At 41.1% G+C, this 22,528-nt stretch overlaps 1 protein-coding gene across 1 annotated transcript in view; it reads left to right on the top strand.

Annotated features, from left to right (window-relative positions):
• Window positions 1–19,830, top strand: part of ehd1b (EH-domain containing 1b) — a 28,981-nt gene extending 9,151 nt beyond the window's left edge. The window contains exons 3-5 of the mRNA XM_014129089.2: window positions 16,983–17,395; window positions 17,556–17,720; window positions 17,875–19,830. Of these exons, the coding sequence (XP_013984564.1) occupies window positions 16,983–17,395; window positions 17,556–17,720; window positions 17,875–18,396 (1,100 nt within the window). The 3' untranslated portion in view covers window positions 18,397–19,830. The remainder of the gene's footprint in view (window positions 1–16,982; window positions 17,396–17,555; window positions 17,721–17,874) is intronic.
• Window positions 19,831–22,528: the final 2,698 nt, after the last annotated feature.

The following is a 22,528-nucleotide window of genomic DNA, read 5'->3' as shown; positions in this document are numbered from 1 at the left end:
TGTCTGATAAGGACCAACGATGTGCTACATTGTTGTAGCATTTCTGACAATGCTAACATCTTTTCAGACAAATCTGAGTTCTAATACTGGACCAAAGCAATTAAGTTGAGCATTAACCGTGCAAGTAGCTAGTTAACACCAGTCGGATGAGAGGCAAGCTACACGCAAAGGAATCTAACTAGATTTTGCTATGGCAGGTTTTTCACATGGCTGAAGTCATTTGTGTACCGTAATTTCCGGACTATTAAGTGCACCTGAATTAAAAAATGTTTTTTTATTTTGAACATAAATAAGCCGCACATGTCTATAAGCCGCAGGTGCCTACCGGTACATTGAAACAAATTAACTTTACACAGGCTTTAACGAAACACGGCTTGTAACAAAAAATAAAAAATTAGCAGTAAGCTTTAGTTGTCTTTTTGCACTGAGTCAATTCCTCAAGCTGCTGTTTCCAACGTCTTATCATCGACTCATTAAGACCAAGCTCCAGTGCAGCAGCTCGATTTCCTTTTCCAACAGCCAGATCAATCGCCTTCAACTTGAAAGCTGCATCATATGCATTTCTCCGTGTCTTTGCCATGAGGGTGACAAAATTACTACCGTAATCAGAATGATGGGAAGTTTGAGAGTGCTCGATTTAATCTAAACAGTAAACAAAGTCGTTTGACATTAACCCGTTCGGCAATTTCATTGGTCTAATGAAAGCTTCATGCCGCCAAAAAACTGAGCACATCACAGAATGTGTTTAAAAAATAATAATAATAATAATTTGAAAGTGGGAAAAATCCATATATTAGCCACGTCATATTAGCCGCGAGGTTCAAAGCGTGGGGAAAAAGTTGCGGCTTATAGTCCGGAATTTACGGTAAACTGTTGGTCTTTGACACTTGCGTGTAATAAGCACAAATAGCATAGCAAACGTCCTTGGCTTATGTTGCCAGTTGGCTAGCCAACTAACTTTAGCCTGTAACGTTAGCTAGCACCAAGGCTGTAATGTTAGCTGAATGGACAGATCATGCCCCGGCACAATCTAGCTATCCCGCATTCTTCCACAAACAAATCACAGCTAGCTAAGTAATGTTCCTAGTCAATGCGCAACTTTGGGAAACTGCCACGCATTATGCATGCAATGGGGATTGATTAATTAACGTTAGCTAACGTTACTCCATACATTAGTCAATCCTGCTTTTCTTCTTGTCCTTATCCAAGTTTGCGCCTATTGATTAAGTGTCGAATTACTTTTCAATGTATTCCCTAAAAACCTTAAGCCGCCATCCAAGTAAAAAGCAGCCAGAGGGTGAGGGTGCACCCAGGTTATACACCAACATCGTTGCTTGCGCTACCTTTGCACAGTCAAAAGAACGCAATACTTGGTTAGCATGTGACTGTTTTCAACACATCAACTGTTTTAGACTTTACTTCTCTTGCATGGTTAAAACAAAGTTCAATCAGTACTGAGTGAATGAAGAACAAGTGTCCTGTCATCAACAGACTTTCCATTTTAAATAGTGTCAATAATGCGTTCATGACAGGGTTTGTAGCGTTTTAGATGGTAGACGGCAAATCGGATGTCATTGTTTTCAATGCTAGCACAATGGTAAATGCCTTTGAGGTCAGCCACCACGGTAGACGGGTCTTGCCGCCAGAGTTCAAATATTTCCACTTTTGCCGTCTGCCATAGTGTCGTTTTCTACCGGATGTTGATTGGTTTGTTTACCGAAATCACCATAGCAATGCATACTGGCTTGCTTTTGACGTCAGTCTTTCATGCTTTCTTGTTCCGCTATGCCGACTGGTATATATATATATATATATATTTTTTTTTTTGCGGCCTTCGTCTAAATGCAGCATAACACGGAACCCAAACCGACTGGCGTGTGCGCCATCGTGCATAAATGTATTTTGTCCTCCCCCACCAAACGTGATCACGACACGCAGGTTAAAATATCAAAACAAACTCTGAACCAATTCTAATCATTTGGGGACATGTCGAATGCATTAAACATGTATGGCAATTTAGCTAGCTTGCTGTTGCTAGCTAATTTGCCCTGGGATATAAACATTAAGTTGTGATTTTACGTGAAATGCACAAGGTCCCCTACTCCGACAATTAATCCACACATAAAACAGTCAACCGAATCTTTTATAGTCATCTCTCCTTTTTCCAGGCATTTTCTTCTCTTGACTTTATAATGCAATTGGCAACTTTCATAAATTAGGTGCATTACCGCCACTGGCTTCGTTAGTCTTTCAGTCACCCACGTGGGTATAACTAATAAGGAGATGACACGTGGGTACCTGCTTCTATAAACCAATGAGGAGATGGGAGAGGCAGGATTTACAGCGTGATATGCGTCAGAACTAGAACTGACTTCTAATTTAGCCCTTGGCAACGAAGACGCTCATAGGCGCGCGCGAGCAGTGTGGGTGCAATAATTGAATAACATAGATGTCTACATTTATTTTGCAACGCTCGCACATGCGACGGGAGCGGTGTAGTCAGCCTGTAAGCGTTAACGTTACAGTCATGGAATCTGAAGGGTTGCCACAGTCAAAATTGGTTATCGTAAAAATTCATAAATATTAGCTTTTTGGTTTTAATTTATGGTTGGGGCTAGGCATAAGGTAACCTGTGTGGTTAGGTCTAAAATCAGATTTTAAGATGCGAAATGGTAGAAATAGGCAGGGTTTTAACCATTTCTCTTTCGTGTATAGTTTTGACACCCCAGTCCCAACATGCGCGCGCGCGCACACACACATGCGGTGTGTGCTTATTAGGTGGCTCTTCAGAGCATTGCAGAGTTGCAATGGACAGGGACTGTGTGTGTGTACTAGTGCGCGCGTCTTGCCAATAGTGTGTGATTGCAGCCCGCAATTCAGACCTCGAGCATCCCATTGGGTTCCTGATATCTAACTAGCTAGCACAGTGTCCTTTGCTCCTGCATGCCAACCACCTGCAAAGTCTACTGGTGTGCGAGCTAGCTAACAATCCCGCCTGCTATGTACTGAAGTCCTACTTAGCTAGCTAGCAACCAGTGTCCTTCGCTAACACCTACCAAACACCTGCCCTCGCCGTCGTTCACAGAACTGCAGGAAAACAGTGCCCGACAGGCTGGGGTGAAGGACACTGTCTACTGTTGTCCTAGATGGCTACCAACCAGCGTTGTTGCCCCCGCCTTTTCTTCTGTGGAGTTTATCGGCAGTTGGCATCCAACGTTATGGTGAATTACCATCTACTTTAATGGAGTGCTCCCACCAGTGTACCGGAGTCCTAGCTTAAAAATTACCAATAGAAGTATAATTAATGCCCAGATGCACTCCACTCCTACGGTACATCCCAGGGACACACTGCTTAGTGGCAGGGTGGTGGATTGTGTTCCCTGAAATGTGTACACCAGCTGATTGATGGAGCACAAGGCCCTCTCTGCACTAGTTTCTTCTGGAACATCCAGCTTCTATGCTGTGTGATATCAGAGAAGACCACCGTTGTCCCGGGAAACCTTTGGATGACCAAATCCGTGCATTTGCCACACCAGTGCCGTCCCCTAGGTGTATCCCAAATCGTTTACATGGGGGGGGGGGGTGACTAGGATGTCATGGGGAGAAGTAGCACAGGCAGTCTGCTGGCGCAGAACACAGCGGTTCGTGCCACTTCATGCCTTGCTCTCCGAGCCACCTAATGTGACTTGTCAATAATGTATGTAAATGGTTGATGGGTAGGCTACATATAGATTTTTATTTTCCAGGAGCTTGCTCGATTTTGTCTTTTTCCAGTTAACGCCATATTGACTTAAATGGGTTTCTGGTTTTTCGCATCCCTCTGAAAAATCTGCTATTTTACTATTAAATAAATATTAATTACTACACTTTCTGTTGCCATTTGTCATTGTATTTTTACTTATGTATTTTAGTGTTATAATATAATCACCTGCCGATGTAAAAACCATGGATATTCAAAACAAAAACATTTAAGTGAGAAGTACGCATCAGTCTTAAACAAAATAGGAAATTCACATGAGCACCACAATGCCTACTTCACTCATGCTCTACCAAGGTTTTCCAGCACACAGCTTTGACCTCCTACAGCAGCTTTGTTGGTCTATTGTACTTCAAAACAATGTGTATGCAGGTTGCTTAGGATTCAAACCTACGCAAACAGCCGAATTCTTCAGTGGAATAACTTTAGTGTCCTGTTATTAAAATGTTTATAAATTGGGTGGTTCAAACCCTCAATGCTGATTGTCTGAAAGTCGTGGTGTATCAGACCACGGGAATGACAAATTACTTTTTACTGTTTTAATTACCTTGGTAACCAGTTTATAAAAGCAATAAGGCACTTCCGGGGTTTGTGGGATATGGCCAATATACCATGGCTAATGGCTGTATCCAGGCACTCCGCGTTGCGTTGTGCAAAGGAACAGCCATATACCACACCCCTCTGTGCCTTAATGCTTAAATATACACAGTCAACAAAACCAAAAAATTTAATATTGAGTTGCACCCCTGTTTTTAATAAATTGGCAAACATTTCTAAACCTTTTTATGCTTTGTCATTATGGGGTATTGTGGGTAAATTGAAACCATTTTAGAATAAGGCTGTAACGTAACAATGTGGAAAGTCAAGGGGTCTGAATACTTTCCAAATGCACTGTATATAGATGTCCTAGCCTACCCCTTTCCGGTAATGAATTCAATGCAGTATTAGCTTTATTTAATTATGCGTTATGCATAATAAGCTTAACTTATAGCCACTCTCTTGCGCAAGCACCTGTGCTCTGCTGGCCTCTAGTTTAACAAATGCTCCTTAGCTCTTGGAGTCCCATGCAGAAAAAGCTAGGCTAGAATAGCTTGCTGGACATTATTTTTCTTAAACCAATAGACTATTCGAAGAGGGACACAAGCTCTTTTTTTTGCCTAATGTTAAATACAGCAGCCCAATAGAACTCACAGGTACATTGAAAGGAGCGAACCCGTGATGGCGGTAGGCTATAGCAGTTATTTATTTAGACCCATAACCATTCAATCTTCCTGAAGAGAAGTGAAAGTCTTCTGCTTCTAGTCCTATATTATTATTCAAGGATGTCATTCGAATGAAGATGAGGACAAACATATTTAACTTCTGAAAGCGAGGAATGAATGAAGCAACAATGGAGAGAAGGAGCAAGGCTAAAAACACTAGGGGAAATATTGTGTGTGTGCGTGCGTCAGCCTACTAATTATACAATTGGGCCCTATTATATTTCACTAACCTATACTTGTGATTTTGTAGGCCTTGTGCTTCACCAGAATCGCATGTTCTCTTCTGCTTTGTCATAGTTTGAACCATGTGTAATTCCACTCCCTAATACAGTTCACACTCAAAGATTAGCCTACTGGAGCTAGTTTAATTTATTTACCCAAGAGGGCATATACACTATATATACAAAGGATTTTTCAGCCACAACGGTTGCTGATCGGTGTATACAATATAGCACACAGCCTTGCAATTTCCATAGATAAACATTGCCAGTAGAATGGCCTTAATGAAGAGCTGTGACTTTCAACGTGGCACCGTCATAGGATGGCACCTTGTCAGATTTCAACGTGGCACCTTGTCAGATTTCTGCCCTGCTAGAGCTGGTTATTGTGAAGTGGAAATGTCTAGGAGCAACAACGGCTGAGCCGTAAACTGGTAGGCCTCACAAGCTCACATAACGGGGCCTCTAAGTGTTGAATGAAGCGCATAGCCCCTTAGTTCCAGTGAAGGGGAAATCTTAATGCTACAGCATACAATAATATTCTAGATGATTCTGTGCTTCCAATGTTGTGGCAACAGTTTGGGAAAGGCCCTTTCCTGTTTCAGCATGATAATGCCCCCGCGCACAAAGCAAGGTCCAAAGAGAAATGGTTTGTCAAGATCAGTGTAGAAGAACTTGACTGGCCTGCACAGAGCCCTGACCTCAACCCTATCAAACACCTTTGGGATGAATTGTAATGCCGACTGCGAGCCAGGCCTAATCACCCAACACCAGTGCCTGACCTCACTAATGCTCTTATGGCTGAATGGAAGCAAGTCCCCGCAGCAATATTCCAACATCTTGTGGAAAACCTTCCCAGGAGAGTGGAGGCTGTTGTAGCAGCAAAGGGGGACCAACTCCATATTAGTGCCCATGATTTTTAATAAGATGGTTGAGCATGTGCCCACATACTTTTGGTCATGTAGTGTAGCTAGCTACATCTATTGGCTTTTTTTGTGTGTGTAGTGTGCAGTAGCCTATATCCTTTTGGCCATGTATTGGATAACAGCACAATAATTTGGGATTGGGCTCATAATGTATTTAATACAGTTGACGTTGGAAGTTTACATACACCTTAGCCAAATACATTTAAACTCAGTTTTTCACAATTCCTGACATTTAATCCTAGTAAAAATTCCCTGTCTTAGGTCAGTTAGGATCACCACTTTTTATTTTAAGAATGTGAAATGTCAGAATAATAGTAAAGTGATTTTATTTCAGCTTTTATTTCTTTCATCACATTCCCAGTGGGTCAGAAGTTTACATACACGCAATTAGTATTTGGTCGCATTGCCTTTAAATTGTTTAACTTAGGTCAAATGTTTCTGGTAGCCTTCCACAAGCTTCCCACAATCAGTTGGGTGAATTTTGGCCCATTCCTCCTGACAGAGCTGGTGTAACTGAGTCAGGTTTGTTGGCCTCCTTGCTCGCGCACACTTTCAGGTCTGCCCACACATTTTTTATGGGATTGAGGTCAGGGCTTTGTGATGGCCACTCCAATACCTAGACTTTGTTGTCCTTAATCCGTTTTGCCACAACTTTGGAAGTATGCTTGGGGTCATTGTCCATTTGGAAGACCCATTTTGCAACCAAGCTTTAACTTCCTGACTGATGTCTTGATGTTGCTTAAATATATCCACATAATTTTCCAACCTCCATTATGCCATCTATTTTGTGAAGTGCACCAGTCCTTCCTGCAGCAAAGCACCCCCACAACATGATGCTTCCACCCCCGTGCTTCACGATTGGGATGGTGTTCTTCGGCTTGCAAGCCTCCCCCTTTTTCCTCCAAACATAACGATGGTCATTATAGCCAAACAGTTCTATTTTTGTTTCATCAGACCAGAGGATGTTTCTCCAAAAAGTACGATCTTTGTTCCCATGTGCAGTTGCAAACTGTAGTCTGGCTTTTTTTATGGCGCTTTTGGAGCAGTGGCTTCTTCCTTGCTGAGCGGCCTTTCAGGTTATTTCGATATTGGACTCGTTTTACTGTGGATATAGATACTTTTTTACCTGTTTCCTCCAGCATCTTCACAATGCCCTTTGCTGTTCTGGAATTGATTTGCACTTTTCGCACCAAAGTACGTTCATCTCTAGGAGACAGAACACGTCTCCTTACTGAGCGGTATGACGGCTGCGTGGTCCTATGGTGTTTATACTTGCGTACTATTGTTTGTACAGACGAACGTGGTACCTTCAGGCGTTTTGGAAATTGCTCCCAAGGATGAACCAGACTTGTGGAGGTCCAATTTTTTTTTTTCTTCCTGAGGTCTTGGCTGATTTCTTTTTCTTTTCCCATGATGTCAAGCAAAGAGACACTGAGTTTGAAGGTAGGCCTTGAAATACATCCACAGGTACACCTCCAATTGACTCAAATGATGTCAATTAGCCTATCAGAAGCTTATAAAGTCATGACATCATTTTCTGGAATTTTCCAAGCTGTTTAAAGGCACAGTCAACTTAGTGTATGTTAACTGCTGACCCACTGGAATTTTGATACAATGAAATAATCTCTGTAAACAATTGTTGGAAAAATTACTTGTCATGAACAAAGTATATGTCCTAACTGACTTGCCAACACTATAGTTTGTTAACAAGAAATTTGTGGAGTGGTTAAACAAGTTTTAATGACTCCAACCTAAGTGTATGTAAACCTCTGACTTCAACTGTAAATGTCTCATCAGGCTCAAGTAGAATCAAGTTTTGCATTTTCATGCTGATCAAAGCTCTAATCAACTTCAGACATTAATGTTTTAATATTCTTTTGAATGACACTTCCGGTTTCTGTGGGAAATCCTGGGTTACCAAGAAGAATAGTGATTTTATTTTCGAGATGAACTTATTATTTTATATTTACAGTACCAGTCAAGTTTGGACACTTGGATATTTCTTAATTTTTACTTAATTTTTACTATTTTCTACATTGTAGAATAATAGTGAAGACATATACTATGAAATAACACACAGTGAATCATGTAGTACCCAAAAAAGTGTTAAACAAATCTAAATATATTTGAGATTCTTCAAAGTAGCCACCCTTTGCCTTGATGACAGCTTTGCACACCCATGGCATTCTCTCAACCAGCTTCACCTGGAATACTTTTCCAACAGTCTTGGAGTTCCCACATATGCTGAGCACTTGTTGGCTGCTTTTCATTCACTCTCTGCTGTCCAACTCATCCCAAACCATCTCAAATGGGTTGAGGTCAGGTGACTGGAGGCCAGGTCATCTGATGCACCACTCCATCACTCGCCTTGGTCAAATAGCCCTTATCCAGCCTGGAAGTGTTTTCCAGTAGTTCTTTTTTGTTGTTGTACTCCTGTCCTTCCTCATCTATTTCTGATGTCCATCTGGTTTAATTTCTATTTGCCATATCTTTCAAACTGTTCTTTCTCAAAAGTTCTTAACCCATATACGTTTTACATTAGTTATCTTATTATTTGCTGTCATTTGTCCTAACCTTCAGCTCCATTCAACCCCTCCCATCTATCTCTTAATACCATTGATATTGGATTTCTATTTTTCAACTGTGCTGTGATGTTTCACAAAAGTTCTAAACGGTTCTATTCTCATTTGTTTCTACAGATTTGTAAAGTTAATACTTTTTAGCATTTTTTAAATTTATTTTATATTATTGATCGATTGACTTTTCAGATCACCCAGTAGTGCTATCTGCAGGGTTAGCTCCAGGTAAATATTGCAATTCTTAAGCCATTTCTGGCCCTGTGACCAAAAATGGACAGTACCAAAACAAATTATCTAATGATTCAGTCTCTTCGCAGCAAAATCTGCAGAGCTGGGATGGTTTTTATCCCCCATATCAATAACGTTCTATTGGTTGCAAGAATTGTGTATAATTTAAATTGAAAAATTCAACGTTTTGAGTATCAGTTCATTAACCATGTGCGTCAAAAATATCTTCCCAACTATTTTGCAATCTATGGCACTGCTATCAATTTTCTGGTCCTTAAATGAAACTGGTATTTTTTTTAATCACAATTTTCCTTAACCAGTTATGCTTTTTAATATAGGACTGACGGATAAGTCCCCCCCACTTTCCCGCTTTCTTTTACATTTGGAACGTTTGTAAAATTCTGGGGAAAATATTCAACCCTACTACTGACCCAAAATATTTAGATTTATTTTTCTCGCAATAACATGTATTTCTAAATAAGGTTTAAGAAAATATAGGCAGGCACCACATTACTGCAAGAAAAGAAGAAAAACGCTCAATCAAGCATGATGTAAGTATAAAAGCAAAGCATGTTGTCATATAATTTAACCTTCATACACCTGCATTGTTTGAATTACAATAGACCAACATAGCTACTGTAGTAGGTCAAAGCACTGTGCTGGAAAACCTTGGTAGAGCATGGGTGGAGTGTAGGCATTGTGGTGCTGATGAATTTCCTTTTTTTGGCCTCATACCGATGCCTACATCTCACTTAACACCACTACAACAACAAAAATGTTATCTGCCTCAAAGTGATACTTGTCTCATTTGCCCTGGCTTAGACCTTGCAAGGGCAGTTAATAATCTCAAGTCTTCTGACTCTATTTGTCCACTAGCTCAGCTCCACGGCTGCTTTACAATTCTGTTAATCATAATACTATGGCCTGCTTGACTAGGCTATATGGAAAAAAGAGTAGGCTATTTAGCTACCTTTCTTTTAGGGTGCTAGAGTGGACTTTTCCTAATAAGGGCACTGCTATTTTGCCTCAGGGTTACAGTAGTGAATCTAGGTTACTACTTCATCTGTGAAGGTCCGGCAGCTGAATGAGGCGACGTCCTTGCCACTCTAGCATGTCCTGCAAGGTTCACTTAGACAGACCGTTCATTATTTACTGTATACATGTTCAAGGTCCTCCTCTGTGACTCCCAAGTTTTCTCCCGGTTTCGGGTGTCACGGGCATTCTCTCTCTCACGCTTAGACAATTCCTGGCAAATTAAGGCTGGTAATAAAGGGGTTGCTGTGTCTGCTGTCAGCAAGCGAGTTGGAAGAGATTTGAACCCATGTGGTTAACCAGTGACAACAAACAGCTTATGCAACGTGGCTGGTTCTTTAAGGAGAAAGAGTGTTCATGTCCACCACCCTATGCCTGTTTCTTTTATATTTCTGAAATGTATTAACTTCAGTTTTTTTAGTTTATTGAACGCATGCATACATTCACACACAACCCACAATGAATTGTTTGACCTCAGGCCATACAGGATACCAACATGTTCTATCAAAAGCAGGCCCTGTGCCAACAAATAAGTAATTATCCATTGTATTGTGGAATTCTAATTTCCATTCCATGAACATATTCCTAGATCCTTCCTCTGTTCCAAGCCTTTCTATTAACTGGAGAGGGGATGCCATGCGTATGACCCCCCCCATTAGTGTGAAAAGCTAGCCATTTCCCAAGGGGACACAGAGGAGATAGTTATTACCCAGGCTCCTGTTCTATCCACCAGGACATTGATAATGACCCTGCCTATTGTCAGGGGTGAAGGAGTTGAGTTGTTGGGGACTACCATGTACCAAACAACCAGTAATGTAACTCATGACAAGGCCAGCGGTGTTCATGACCAACAAGTACACGTCAGTAGGACCACATAGTAGGAAGTGATGCCAGGCAGGGGGTGGTTAACTGTCAATCTTTTGAAAGCATTCTTCCACCCCCACCCCACATGGATCAGGTTTCACTAGCATGGTTTATTAAGTTCAGACACTTACACAGTTAATATCTAAGCCAAACTGATGGAATGCACTGACAATAGGTTATGAATGTGTGGATGTCTATCTGGACAGTATTTTGAGTAAGCTGTGTAGGTGCCTAGGCGCATACAAACAGGCATGCTGCTATCAAACAGCTGGGTATGTCTATTTCTGAGCCCTGTAAGGATTGTCTCAAATTTCTAACCTATGCTTCATATAGGCATCTGAGTATGATGCGGACATTCTCCACCAGCTCAGCATACAGTGATCATTCTCACCCTAGGTAGTGCCACATTCTCTATTACATCATTTTGAAATGAGAAATCATCTCCCCTAGTTTGGTATTGTTTTCAACTCCATGCGTGTGTTAATAGCAGATAGTTGCTGATAATTTTGGCCATGTTGTGTATCTTCTCTGTGGACACCTGCTCGTCGAACATCGCATTCCAAAATCATGGGCATTAATATGGAGTTAATTAATATGGTATTTGTATTTATTATGGATCCCCGTTAGCTGCTGCCAAGGCAGCAACTATTCTTCCTAGGGTCTAGAAAAATGTAAGGCAGTTACAAATGTTTTAAAACATTACAATACATTCACAACATTAAGTGTGTGCCCAATATGTGTTGCTTCACAGTCCCAGTTGTTCCTTAAGGTGTTTAAAATATTTGTTTAAATCATTTTACTGCTTTGTTACTTGATGTGGAACAGAGTTCCATGTAGTACTGTGCACCTACCATAGTCTGTTCTGGACTTTGAAGAGATCTCTGGTGGCAGGTCTTGTGGGGTATGCATGAGTATCAGAGATGTGTGCCAGTAGTTCTCGCCTCCAATTGAGCCAGGAGAGCTTGACATGCATATTATTGTTAGCTATCTGTGTACGTCCAATGTCCCCCCCTTTGCTGCTATAACAGCCTCTGCTCTTCTGGGAAGACTTTCCACTAGATGTTGGAACATTGCAGCGGGTACTTGCTTCCATTCAGCCACAAGGGCATTAGAGGTTTGGCACTGATGTTGGATGATTAGCTAGATGTGCTGCTGGAAAACACAACTGAAAAATTCCTTCCATTAGGTGCACTTTCACCTCCACCAATAATTGGCTCCATAGTTGGGGGCAATTCTACTCTAGTTATTGCAAGACAAGCAGAATTGACCCTGACCGTATCTGTATCAGGCAGATCAGTGAATAAGTTGATAAATAATGCCATTGTTTGAAACAGACTATGGGTGGGCCTGATATACAGTTGATTGGCTGGTAAGAGTTGAGGTTGAATATTCAGAATGTCCCTTCTCTCTTGTGATTGAGCTCACCTTGAAGTGTTCAACTTTATTTCACCAGAGATTGATTGTTCAGTTACAATGTGGTGTGGCAACAATTAACCTTCAGGTTAAATGTGAAGAATTGTGACCTGCTGGGCTTTTTGATCTTAGTGTAGATTTGACATCCCTGACTTTATTACCAGCACATCCCTCAGAGGGAGTAGAGATAAGCGGAGCTGTTCTCGTGGACTTTGCCAGGTAACGCCCTCATTGGATCGGTCCAGAGATCACACATCCTGCTGACGTTGACACAAAACCCAGACTGACGGAAGAATACTTTCCTGTGATTCACTACAGCCAACTATTATTACTCTTTGTGCTTATTATCCTAGTGAATAACAATCCTAACAAACTACTGTACTGGTTAATTGTCTCTTGGATCTTGTCAAAAAAGTTTGACAAAACAACTTGCATACATACAGTTGAAGTCGGAAGTTTACGTACACTTAGGTTGGAGTCATTAACTAATTTTTCAACCACTTTCTTGTTAACAAACTATAGTTTTGGCAAGTCTGTTAGGACATCTACTTTGTGCATGACACAAGTAATTTTTCCAACAATTGTTTAGACAGATTATTTCACTTATTCACTGTATCACAATTCCAGTGGGTCAGAAGTTTAAAGGCACAGTCAACTTAGTGTATGTAAACAGCTTGGAAAATTCCAGAAAAATGTCATGGCTTTAGAAGCATCTGATAGGCTAATTGACATCATTTGAGTCAATTGGAGGTGTACCTGTGGATGCATTTCAAGGCCTACCTTCCAACTTAGTGCCTCTTTTGCTTGACATCATGGGAAAATCAAAAGAAATCAGCCAAGACCTCAGGAAAAAAAATTGTTGCCCTCCACAAGTCTGGTTCATCCTTGGGAGCAATTTCCAAATGCCTGAAGGTACCACGGTCATCTGTACAAACAATAGTACGCCCGTATAAACACCATGGGACCACGCAGCTGTCATAACACTCAGGAAGGAGACGCATTCTGTCTCCTAGAGATGAATGTACTTTGGTGTGAAAAGTGCAAATCAATCCTAGAACAACAGCAAAGGACCTTGTGAAGATGCTGGAGGAAACGGGTACAAAAGTATCTATCCACAGCAAAACGACTCCTATATCGAAATAACCTGAAAGACTGCTCAGCAAGGAAGAAGCCACTGCTCCAAAACCGCCATTAAAAAAGCCAGACTACGGTTTGCAACTGCACATGGGGACAAAGATTGTACTTTTTGGAGAAATGTCCTCCGGCCTGATGAAATAGAACTGTTTGGCTATAATGACCATCGTTATGTTTGGAGGAAAAAGGGGGAGGCTTGCAAGCCGAAGAACACCATCCCAATCGGGAAGCACGGGAGTGGCAGCATCATGTTGGGGTGCTTTGCTGCAGGAGGGACTGGTGTACTTCACAAAATAGATGGCATCATGAGGGAAGAACATGATGTGGATATATTGAAGCAACATCTCAAGATATCAGTCAGGAAGTTAAAGCTTGGTCGCAAATGGGTCTTCCAAATGGACAATGACCCCAAGCATACTTCCAAAGTTGTGGCAAAATGGCTTAAGGACAACAAAGTCTAGGTATTGGAGTGGCCATCACAAAACCCTGACCTCAATCCCATAGAAAATTTGTGGGCAGAACTGAAAAAGTGTTTGAGCAAGGAGGCCTTCAAACCAGACTGTTACAACCGGCTCTGTCAGGAGAAATGGGCCAAAAATCACCCATCTTATTGTGGGAAGCTTGTGGAAGGCTACCCAAAACGTTTCACCCAAGTTCAACAATTTAAAGGCAATGCTATCAAATACTAATTGAGTGTATGTAAACGTCTGACCTACTGGGAATGTGATGAAAGAAATAAGAGCTTAAAATAATTATATTATTCTGACATTACACATTCTTAAAATAATGTGGTGATCCTAACTGACCTAAGATGGGGAATTTTTACTAGGATTAAATGTCAGGAATTGTAAAACTGAGTTTAAATGTATTTGGCTAAGGTGCATGTGGACTTCGACTTCAACTGTACATACATACTAACACAACATTGAACAAATCTATAGACGCACAACAATTACGTACAGTGATATTAGTCGACCACCAATCCTTCGACAGAGGAAGATCGAGCTCTACGAACACACAGGTTGACGGGCTTCTCTTCTGGTTTAATCAGCAGAAATGTGATTTAAAAAAATTAATTCATTCATTTTTACTAGGCTATAAGTAAGTAGCCTAGTTATTGCATAAAAAATAACAGCTCTGCACCATTTTACAATGGATCTCTTTTTAATGTGTGAGGGAGAGCGAGAGAAACAATGAGATCGGATGAAGACAGCTGTTTCTCGCTGCTCAAATGGAACGCTGAGTCAGACTGTTCTCTGCATTGTACTTCCCAAGCACATTTTAAACTGTGGAGGTTGATAGTAATTGTGGCCTTTCCCTTTAAACAGTTTTTTTAAGTCTCCGGCACAGCGTGCCAAGGCAGAGTCAGTGCCCTGCTGCCCTCTAGTTCAATTCAGAATGAACAAATAAATAACCGTTCTAAACAGAGGTGAGGAAGAGGTCTCTTTGTGGTCCCAGTGTCTCCCCGCTGCACAATTAATGCGCCAAAGGCTCTTTCCTGTTTGTCTTTCAGGGGAGGATATTGTGTGGGGCGAAGCCATCCCTGTTGTAGAAAGAGTGAATAGAATTTACTGTCATTCATTTAAAAGATAAGTGTGAATCAAGTTTGATGGGGCAAATTTGAATGTATAAAGTGTCTCATTCAGAACCAAGAATTTCTTACGATTTCCTTTGAATGTTGATCGTAAACGCTTAAACATTGAATTCTATTTTGGAGTGAAGTAAATATATATTACACACACACACACTGAATAAAAATATAAATGCAACATGTAATGTGTTGGTCTCATGTTTCATGAGCTGAAATAAAAGATCCCAGAAATGTTCCAAAAAGCTTATCTCAAATGTTTACATCCCTGTTAGTGAGCATTTCTCCTTTGCCAAGATAATCTATCCACCTGACAGGTGTGGCATATCAAGCGGATGATTAAACCGCATTACATAGGTGCACCTTGTGCAGGGGACAAAGGCCACTAAACTGTGCCGTTTTGTCACACACAACAATGCCACAGATGTCTCGTGTTTTGAGAGCGTGTGCAATTGGTGTACTGACTGCAGGAATGTCCACCAGAGCTGTGTATGGCGTTGTGTGGGCGAGCAGTTTGCTGATGTCAACGTTGTGAACAGAGTTCCCAATGGTGGGGTTATGGTATGGGCAGGCATTAGGTACGGACAATGAACACAATTGCATTTTATTGATGGCAATTTGAGTGCACAGATACCATGATGAGATCCTGAGGCACATTGTTGTGCCATCCATCTGCCGCCATCAACTCATGTTTCAGCATAATGCATGGCCCCATGTCACAAGGATCTTCTCACAATTCCTGGAAGCTGAAATGTCCCAGTTCTGCCATGGCCTGCATACTCACCAGATGTCATCCGTTGAGCATGTGTGGTATGCTCTGGATCGACGTGTACGACAACGTGTTCCAGTTCCCGCGAATACCAACAACTTCGCACAGCCATTGAAGAGGAGTGGGACAACATTCCACAATCAACCAACCAATGCATATCTGTATTCCTGGTCATGTGAAATCCATAGATTAGGGCGTAATGAATGTATTTGAATTGACTAATTTCCATTTACATTCAAGTCATTTAGCAGACGCTCTTATCCAGAGCGACTTACAAATTTCCTTATGAACTGTAAATCTAAATTGTTGCATGTTTTATATTTTTGTTGTGTGTTTTTATATAGGGTAGACCTAGTGTCCAACAAATTGTGCTCCAGAAAACAACTATGAATAAGACCTGCCGCTTATCTTTTAGAACATGAGGGTGAAATGTGAGGCCCAAATTCGCTTGTATCATCACATCAATTTCATAAGGCTTTACTAGGTGTGTCACGTACAATGAACTGGATTCTGCTTTATCCATTTCTATGCTCTGGAGGTCATGGGTGAAGGGTCAGTGTCGGTGTCACACTGTGAGAAGAGGGAGGAAGATGGAGGGTGTTTGGTTAAGGTTTTCCTGGCACAGGAAAAACACATTTTGTGTGTCTCATTGTGAAATATACCTGTTTTTGGATCTGTAGCTGGGGGGTGTCTGTTGCCGTGTGGAGAGGGTTCATGGAGATAGGTTAAGCTGGAATCTGAGTTTGATTTGAATAGAGAAACAACCACAATCTTACTATAGTCTAGTCTAACTGTCACACACCAAAAAAAAATGTTCAGAAAACCACTATGGTTAACATTATTTCCTTGGATCATAATTTTGATTAAAGATAAAACTATTGATGTTAAACTTAAAGTTTTGAACCACTGTGTTCATATTCATAAAATGATCTACGTAATGATGTTGAAACTTGCAATTTTGTTTCCTGGGTCACATACCTTTTCTGAAGCATTTTTTGTGGGTGGCCCATGAACTCACACCAATTGAAATCAAATTGGTGTTGATTTATGTGAATATTTCCACTCTTTACATAATCAGATGCCATAAACTTGTTGGGTTGGAATTTGTTTGAATGCGTCTCACACAATTTTCATATGATTTAAATCTTAACCTTTTTGATAAAAGGATTTAATTCATTTTTTTTTTTTTTAACAATTCTCTTTCCTCTTCAGGTTATGATTTTGCTGCAGTGCTGGAGTGGTTTGCAGAACGCGTTGACCGCATCATCCTGCTCTTCGACGCCCACAAACTGGACATCTCAGATGAATTCTCTGAGGTGATCCGCGCCCTGAAGAACCATGAGGACAAGATGCGGGTGGTTCTGAACAAGGCTGACCAGATTGGCACGCAGCAGCTGATGAGGGTCTATGGCGCCCTCATGTGGTCTCTTGGTAAAATTGTTGGCACTCCAGAGGTGATCCGGGTGTATATCGGATCTTTTTGGGCTCAGCCGCTCCTGGTCCCAGACAACCGGAAGCTTTTTGAGGCTGAGGAACAGGACCTTTTCAAGGATATTCAGGGGCTTCCTCGGAATGCTGCTCTGAGGAAGCTCAATGACCTCATCAAGCGGGCTCGCCTCGCCAAGGTGAGACCTAGGTCTCAAATGTTGGGGCTTGTTAACAGTAACGTTAATCTCTGAAAGCAATTACTCTACTGCATTATATCACCCTCATTGTGCTGAAATCAAAATTGATCAGTGGTTAGCTGTTTAGGTCCAGATGTGATTTAGTCTTCCCTCCCTCCAGGTCCACGCTTACATCATCAGCTCTCTAAAGAAGGAGATGCCCAATATGTTTGGGAAGGATAATAAGAAGAAGGAGCTGATCGCCAACCTGGGGGAGATCTACACAAGGATTGAGAAAGAGCACCAGATCTCACCTGGAGACTTCCCCAAACTAGCTAAGATGCAGGTACACAAATATACATTATTTTTTCCAGTGGAGGTAGTACTTCTGTTAACCAACGTGGCCATGTAAGTAATGATAGCGGTAGTAGTGATGAGCATTGCAGATACCTTCTTACTTGACTAGAATTCCCCTGACCTCCAACTTTATGAATACACAGGAGATCTTGGCAAACCAGGACTTCAGTAAGTTCCAGGTGGTGAAGCCCAAGCTGCTGGAGGCCGTTGAGGACATGCTAGCCAACGACATCGCCAAACTCATGACCCTCGTCCGCCAGGAGGAGGCAGCCATGCCCAGCCAGTCAGTCCAAGGTGGTGCCTTCGAGGGCACCATGAATGGGCCCTTCGGCCATGGCTACGGCGAGGGTGCAGGCGAGGGCATTGATGAGCTGGAGTGGGTGGTGGCACGAGACAAACCCACCTACGATGAGATCTTCTACACCCTGTCTCCTGTCAACGGCAAAGTGTCTGGTGCCATGGCCAAGAAGGAAATGGTGAAGTCCAAGCTGCCCAACACAGTGCTGGGGAAGATCTGGAAGCTGGCCGACGTAGACAAGGATGGTTTCCTGGACGACGAAGAGTTTTCCCTTGCCAATCACTTGATCAAGGTGAAGCTTGAGGGTCACGAGCTTCCCACTGACCTGCCAGAACACCTTATCCCCCCCTCCAAAAGGGGACTGTAGAATTGGAAATCGGTCATATATGGCATTGGAATAGGCCTGAACAAATAGAATGGTGTTTGGGAGAGTGGGGTGGGTGGGATGGGGTTAGTATTTTGGCCAAGGTAATTGTGACCATTAAGTGGGTGTTCGATAGCAAACCGCCTAGATAAGGTGTTGTGGGGTATGGGAATGTGATATAAATTGTGGTGTTGGGGTTAAAGTAATGTTAGACTGTATCTATATGACAATTGGCATAGTCCATTCAAAAATAGAAAAAGAGAAATAAACATTTAACTTATTCATCACCTGTGAATCCCTGATCTTTATTACTTATATTTCTCATCTTTATCATAAGGCCTTTGATGTAATTTGTGCACACAGTACAATCACATTTACATTTCCACATTGGGCCATGTCCAAAAGTGAATTCAATTCATCCCTTTGATAAAAAAAGTCTCATAAGAGGGTTTGTATACTTACACAGGTCACTCAACAAATCAAACGATTAAAGAAATAAGGAGCGCTCATAACAAATATGCTTCCATTAATCTTCCATTAAGTTCGATATGATTTGTGTCCGAGTTTAGTCAATTGTTTATTCTACTTAAACATTTAATCATATATAATTTCTAATCAAAACAATGTGTATGTTTTAGCTTTTCTAAAGCCATTATAAAGCAAAGTGTTCTTAAGAGTCTGAAAACAAGAGTTGCAGAAGCACAGACACCCATAGAAAGAAAAGCCTGAGCCTTTGGGGTAAAACACTGGGGTGAATCCTCAAAGGAAATGTGGCTTTAAAGTCAGAAAACAAGAGTTGCAGAAGCGCAAATATAGGTCACCCCACAATGAATGATAACAATAGACAAGGTATTAGTGTTTTTCCCAGCATGCCAAACGCTTCTGCTTTGTTCTCTTGTGTAGACTCGACTGACATGCAGATGGTACATCAACCTTACATTATCTGAACTTATCATTATTGAATGATAAGTTCAGATTGTTGTGCCTCGTATTGTCACTGACTTGTAGATTTATTAGATCAGACAAATGTTTATCTTGGACAACATTGCCTAGCTCCTGGTGTCTTTTGTAACAGCTGTCTCCTGTAAACCATATATTTTGTCAAATTTTGAAATATGTGACATTTAAGCTACATTTTATGCCATTTTTCAGTCTATCATATGGATTTTTTTCTGATATCGTCCAGATCTAGTTGGGCATACAGTATGCATTGACAAAATGTCTGATCAAGTATATTTATGGAAAACCAATTAACTGATTGTAGGGGACAGTACTAGCTTCAAAATCCCAGTTTGATCCCTGGCAGTCACATCTTTGGTTAGCCTTCAATGACAGTCGCTGTAGACGTTTTTGTAGAAGTGCCTCAACTTTACAGCTCTTAAATGTTCATATATACATTGTTTTTAGTCTATTTTGAAATAAAATTGTATTATAATACATTTGTTTTTCATAGACTTTGTCTGTTTTGATATGACTGGATAAAACATTGCTAATTGTCCTTGTTCATTCCAGTGCAGTAGTCCTTATAATTAACTATTTGAAAATGTACTAACTGTTCAAATGCATTAGTAAAATACACTATTTGTACAAATATGCTTTAATTTTGCCAAATGTTCAGTGGGAACATGTGAACTCATGCAGCCAATGTTAGCTTGCTGTAGTGATGCACGGTTTGACAGCATCAGCATGCTTCAGTTCAGCTGGCGGCTAGTCGAACCGAACAAGTTTGTTCACATACTCCCTTAAGACCTTAACTTGAAAAAAGCGACGACAGTACAGTTTGTCCATTTTGATATGCTGTAGCCAGTACACACTTCCTTAAGGTAACTGAAATCTGTTACTAATTTGGAAGATCTCTTAGTTGTTAAATTTTACATCAAACTAAGATGTTTGGTGCAGTATTTTAATGGTAAAAATGTGCATGAATACGTGTTGTCTCTTCTATAGTATAATGGCATTTGCATATAATTGGATGTGCAATCCGCCACCTACTGTGCAGGTGGATAATAAGGATTCCAAAAAGGAAATAGTGTGGTGGGCGGGAAATGTAAATATACAAATGTGTTTTTACTTAACAAAAGCAACCTGCTTTTTTTGTAAAAAAAACATTTCTAATCAGGTCCTACACATGCTCAAAAGTATCCTGTGAGGGTGGAACATTTCCTAGCGACAATAGTCCTTGCAGTGCTTCTGCTGTGAAGTCTTGGAGCCCCAAACATATCGGCTGCAGATATGTCCAGCTTCTTGAACTTCTTAGACACTTGTGCTGTACAATTAATCATTGTGGCTATAAATGCTACAAAATGTAACATCACTTGATTGATTTAAAACATCAGCAACTGGTTGCAATGCATCCACCGCCATATCTTCATCAACATTGTGGCCTCTTGCTCCTCCTTTGTGGAAGCGGTGAAGAGTTGATCTGCTGTACAGCCCTGATCCTTGACACCTCAACCTCTTTCACCCAAACAGGGCACTCGAGGAAGTCCAGAGTATGATCCCCACCACAGTGGCAACATTTTCTATTCACAGATTCTTCAATACCATACTTCTGCAAACATTTGACACGTGACCATATCTTTTACAATTCCCACGCTGTAGTGGTTTGGACACGTGGTCTCCGTTCAGGAGGTTTCCTCAAACAGTATCTATAGGCGCTTCTCCTTTCTTCCATTTACAATAAGCACCTGACCACACCTGGGATTTTCTGAATAAGGTACTACTCATCTATATCTAACAAGACTCCAGCTATAACAACTTTGGCAGGCGCTCTGGTCTGAAGATCAGTACATGTTACCTCTGACGTGGGCAATTTTGCCAGATCCAGTGCAGCTTCTTCTGTTCTTCATTGACACAATTAACCAAAACAAGGCCGCTTCTAGTCACCTTGATTGAACCCACCTTTCCCACTGCTCTCTTCACAGTCCTCGATAGTACAAATACATTTCACAAATGAACCTCCGTGTCTTAAACGCAATAATAAATGCATTATTGGACCGGTCCTTGTCTTCTACAACTTTTGCTTGTTCTCCACTCATTGTCACACACTTAATTTGCCGCACTTTCAGATTCAAGCAACAATTCCATGGACGCTGCCATTTTGGAACCGTCATCCATCTCCCTGTCATAATATAATTCTGTTATTTATATTGTCATTGTCTCTCATTGAATGACAAATACTTACTGAAGAATCCCTGCTGTTGACAAATCACTGACGAGGAGGCTTAGACTTGGCTCACGAGTGGTGCAGCGGTCTAAGGCACTGCATCTCAGTGCTAGAGGCATCACTACAGACCCTGGTTAGATTCCAGGCTGTATCACAACCGCCTGTGATTGGGAGTCCCATAGGGCGACGCACAATTGGCCCAGGTTACGGTTTGGCCAGGGTAGGCCGTCATTGTAAATAAGAATTAGTTCTTAACTGGCTTGCCTAGTTAAATAAAAAAATGTTGAAAAAAAGACTTCAGCTCCGAACATTGTCTTGCCTCCAGAAAAATGTTTGTGTGCCAGAACACTCACCGAAGTTCAAAACTAACAAAAACGTCACAATGTCGTCATATGGGTTGGCCGTCATTGTAAATAATAATTTGTTATAAAAGTCATGTTTGGGAAAGATTTGGTGAAGTTGTAAAAGAGGATGATAGCACTGCCTATGTGAGATACTATAAAAGTTAGTCACAAGACGGGGACTTCAAATGGGTACTGTATGGGTCAAGGGTACTGTAGCCTACTGTTCAGATGGTTAAAATGGAAACTAACAGCACCCTTAAGTGAAAAGTCATTTTTTTCTGACAGCGAAAAAAAGCTATGTGCATACTGGCAATCCTTAGGCAAACATATTTGAAGGGAAATAAGTTAGCAGAACTCTGTTATTCAATAAAAACATAATATTTAGAAAGGGGGCGTTAGTGGGGCAATACGCCCTCCCTTTATGGGGCAAAATATGGCGCCGACAGATGGTCACCTCGCTTCAGGTCCTTAAACTGCAGTAACACAAGCATTTCGCCACACTTGCATTAACATTGTGTATGTGACCAATAACATTTTATTTGAAAATAATTATGCATTTATTTTATTTTTACAAATTAAAAACGAAAAGCTGATATTTCTTGAGTCAATCCCTTTTAATATAGCA

This window comes from Salmo salar, chromosome ssa11 (genome assembly GCF_905237065.1).
Source record: "Salmo salar chromosome ssa11, Ssal_v3.1, whole genome shotgun sequence".
Taxonomy (NCBI): domain Eukaryota; kingdom Metazoa; phylum Chordata; class Actinopteri; order Salmoniformes; family Salmonidae; genus Salmo; species Salmo salar.
The sequence above is the reverse complement of the archived record's forward strand: the minus strand, read 5'-3'. Positions and strand labels throughout refer to the sequence as shown.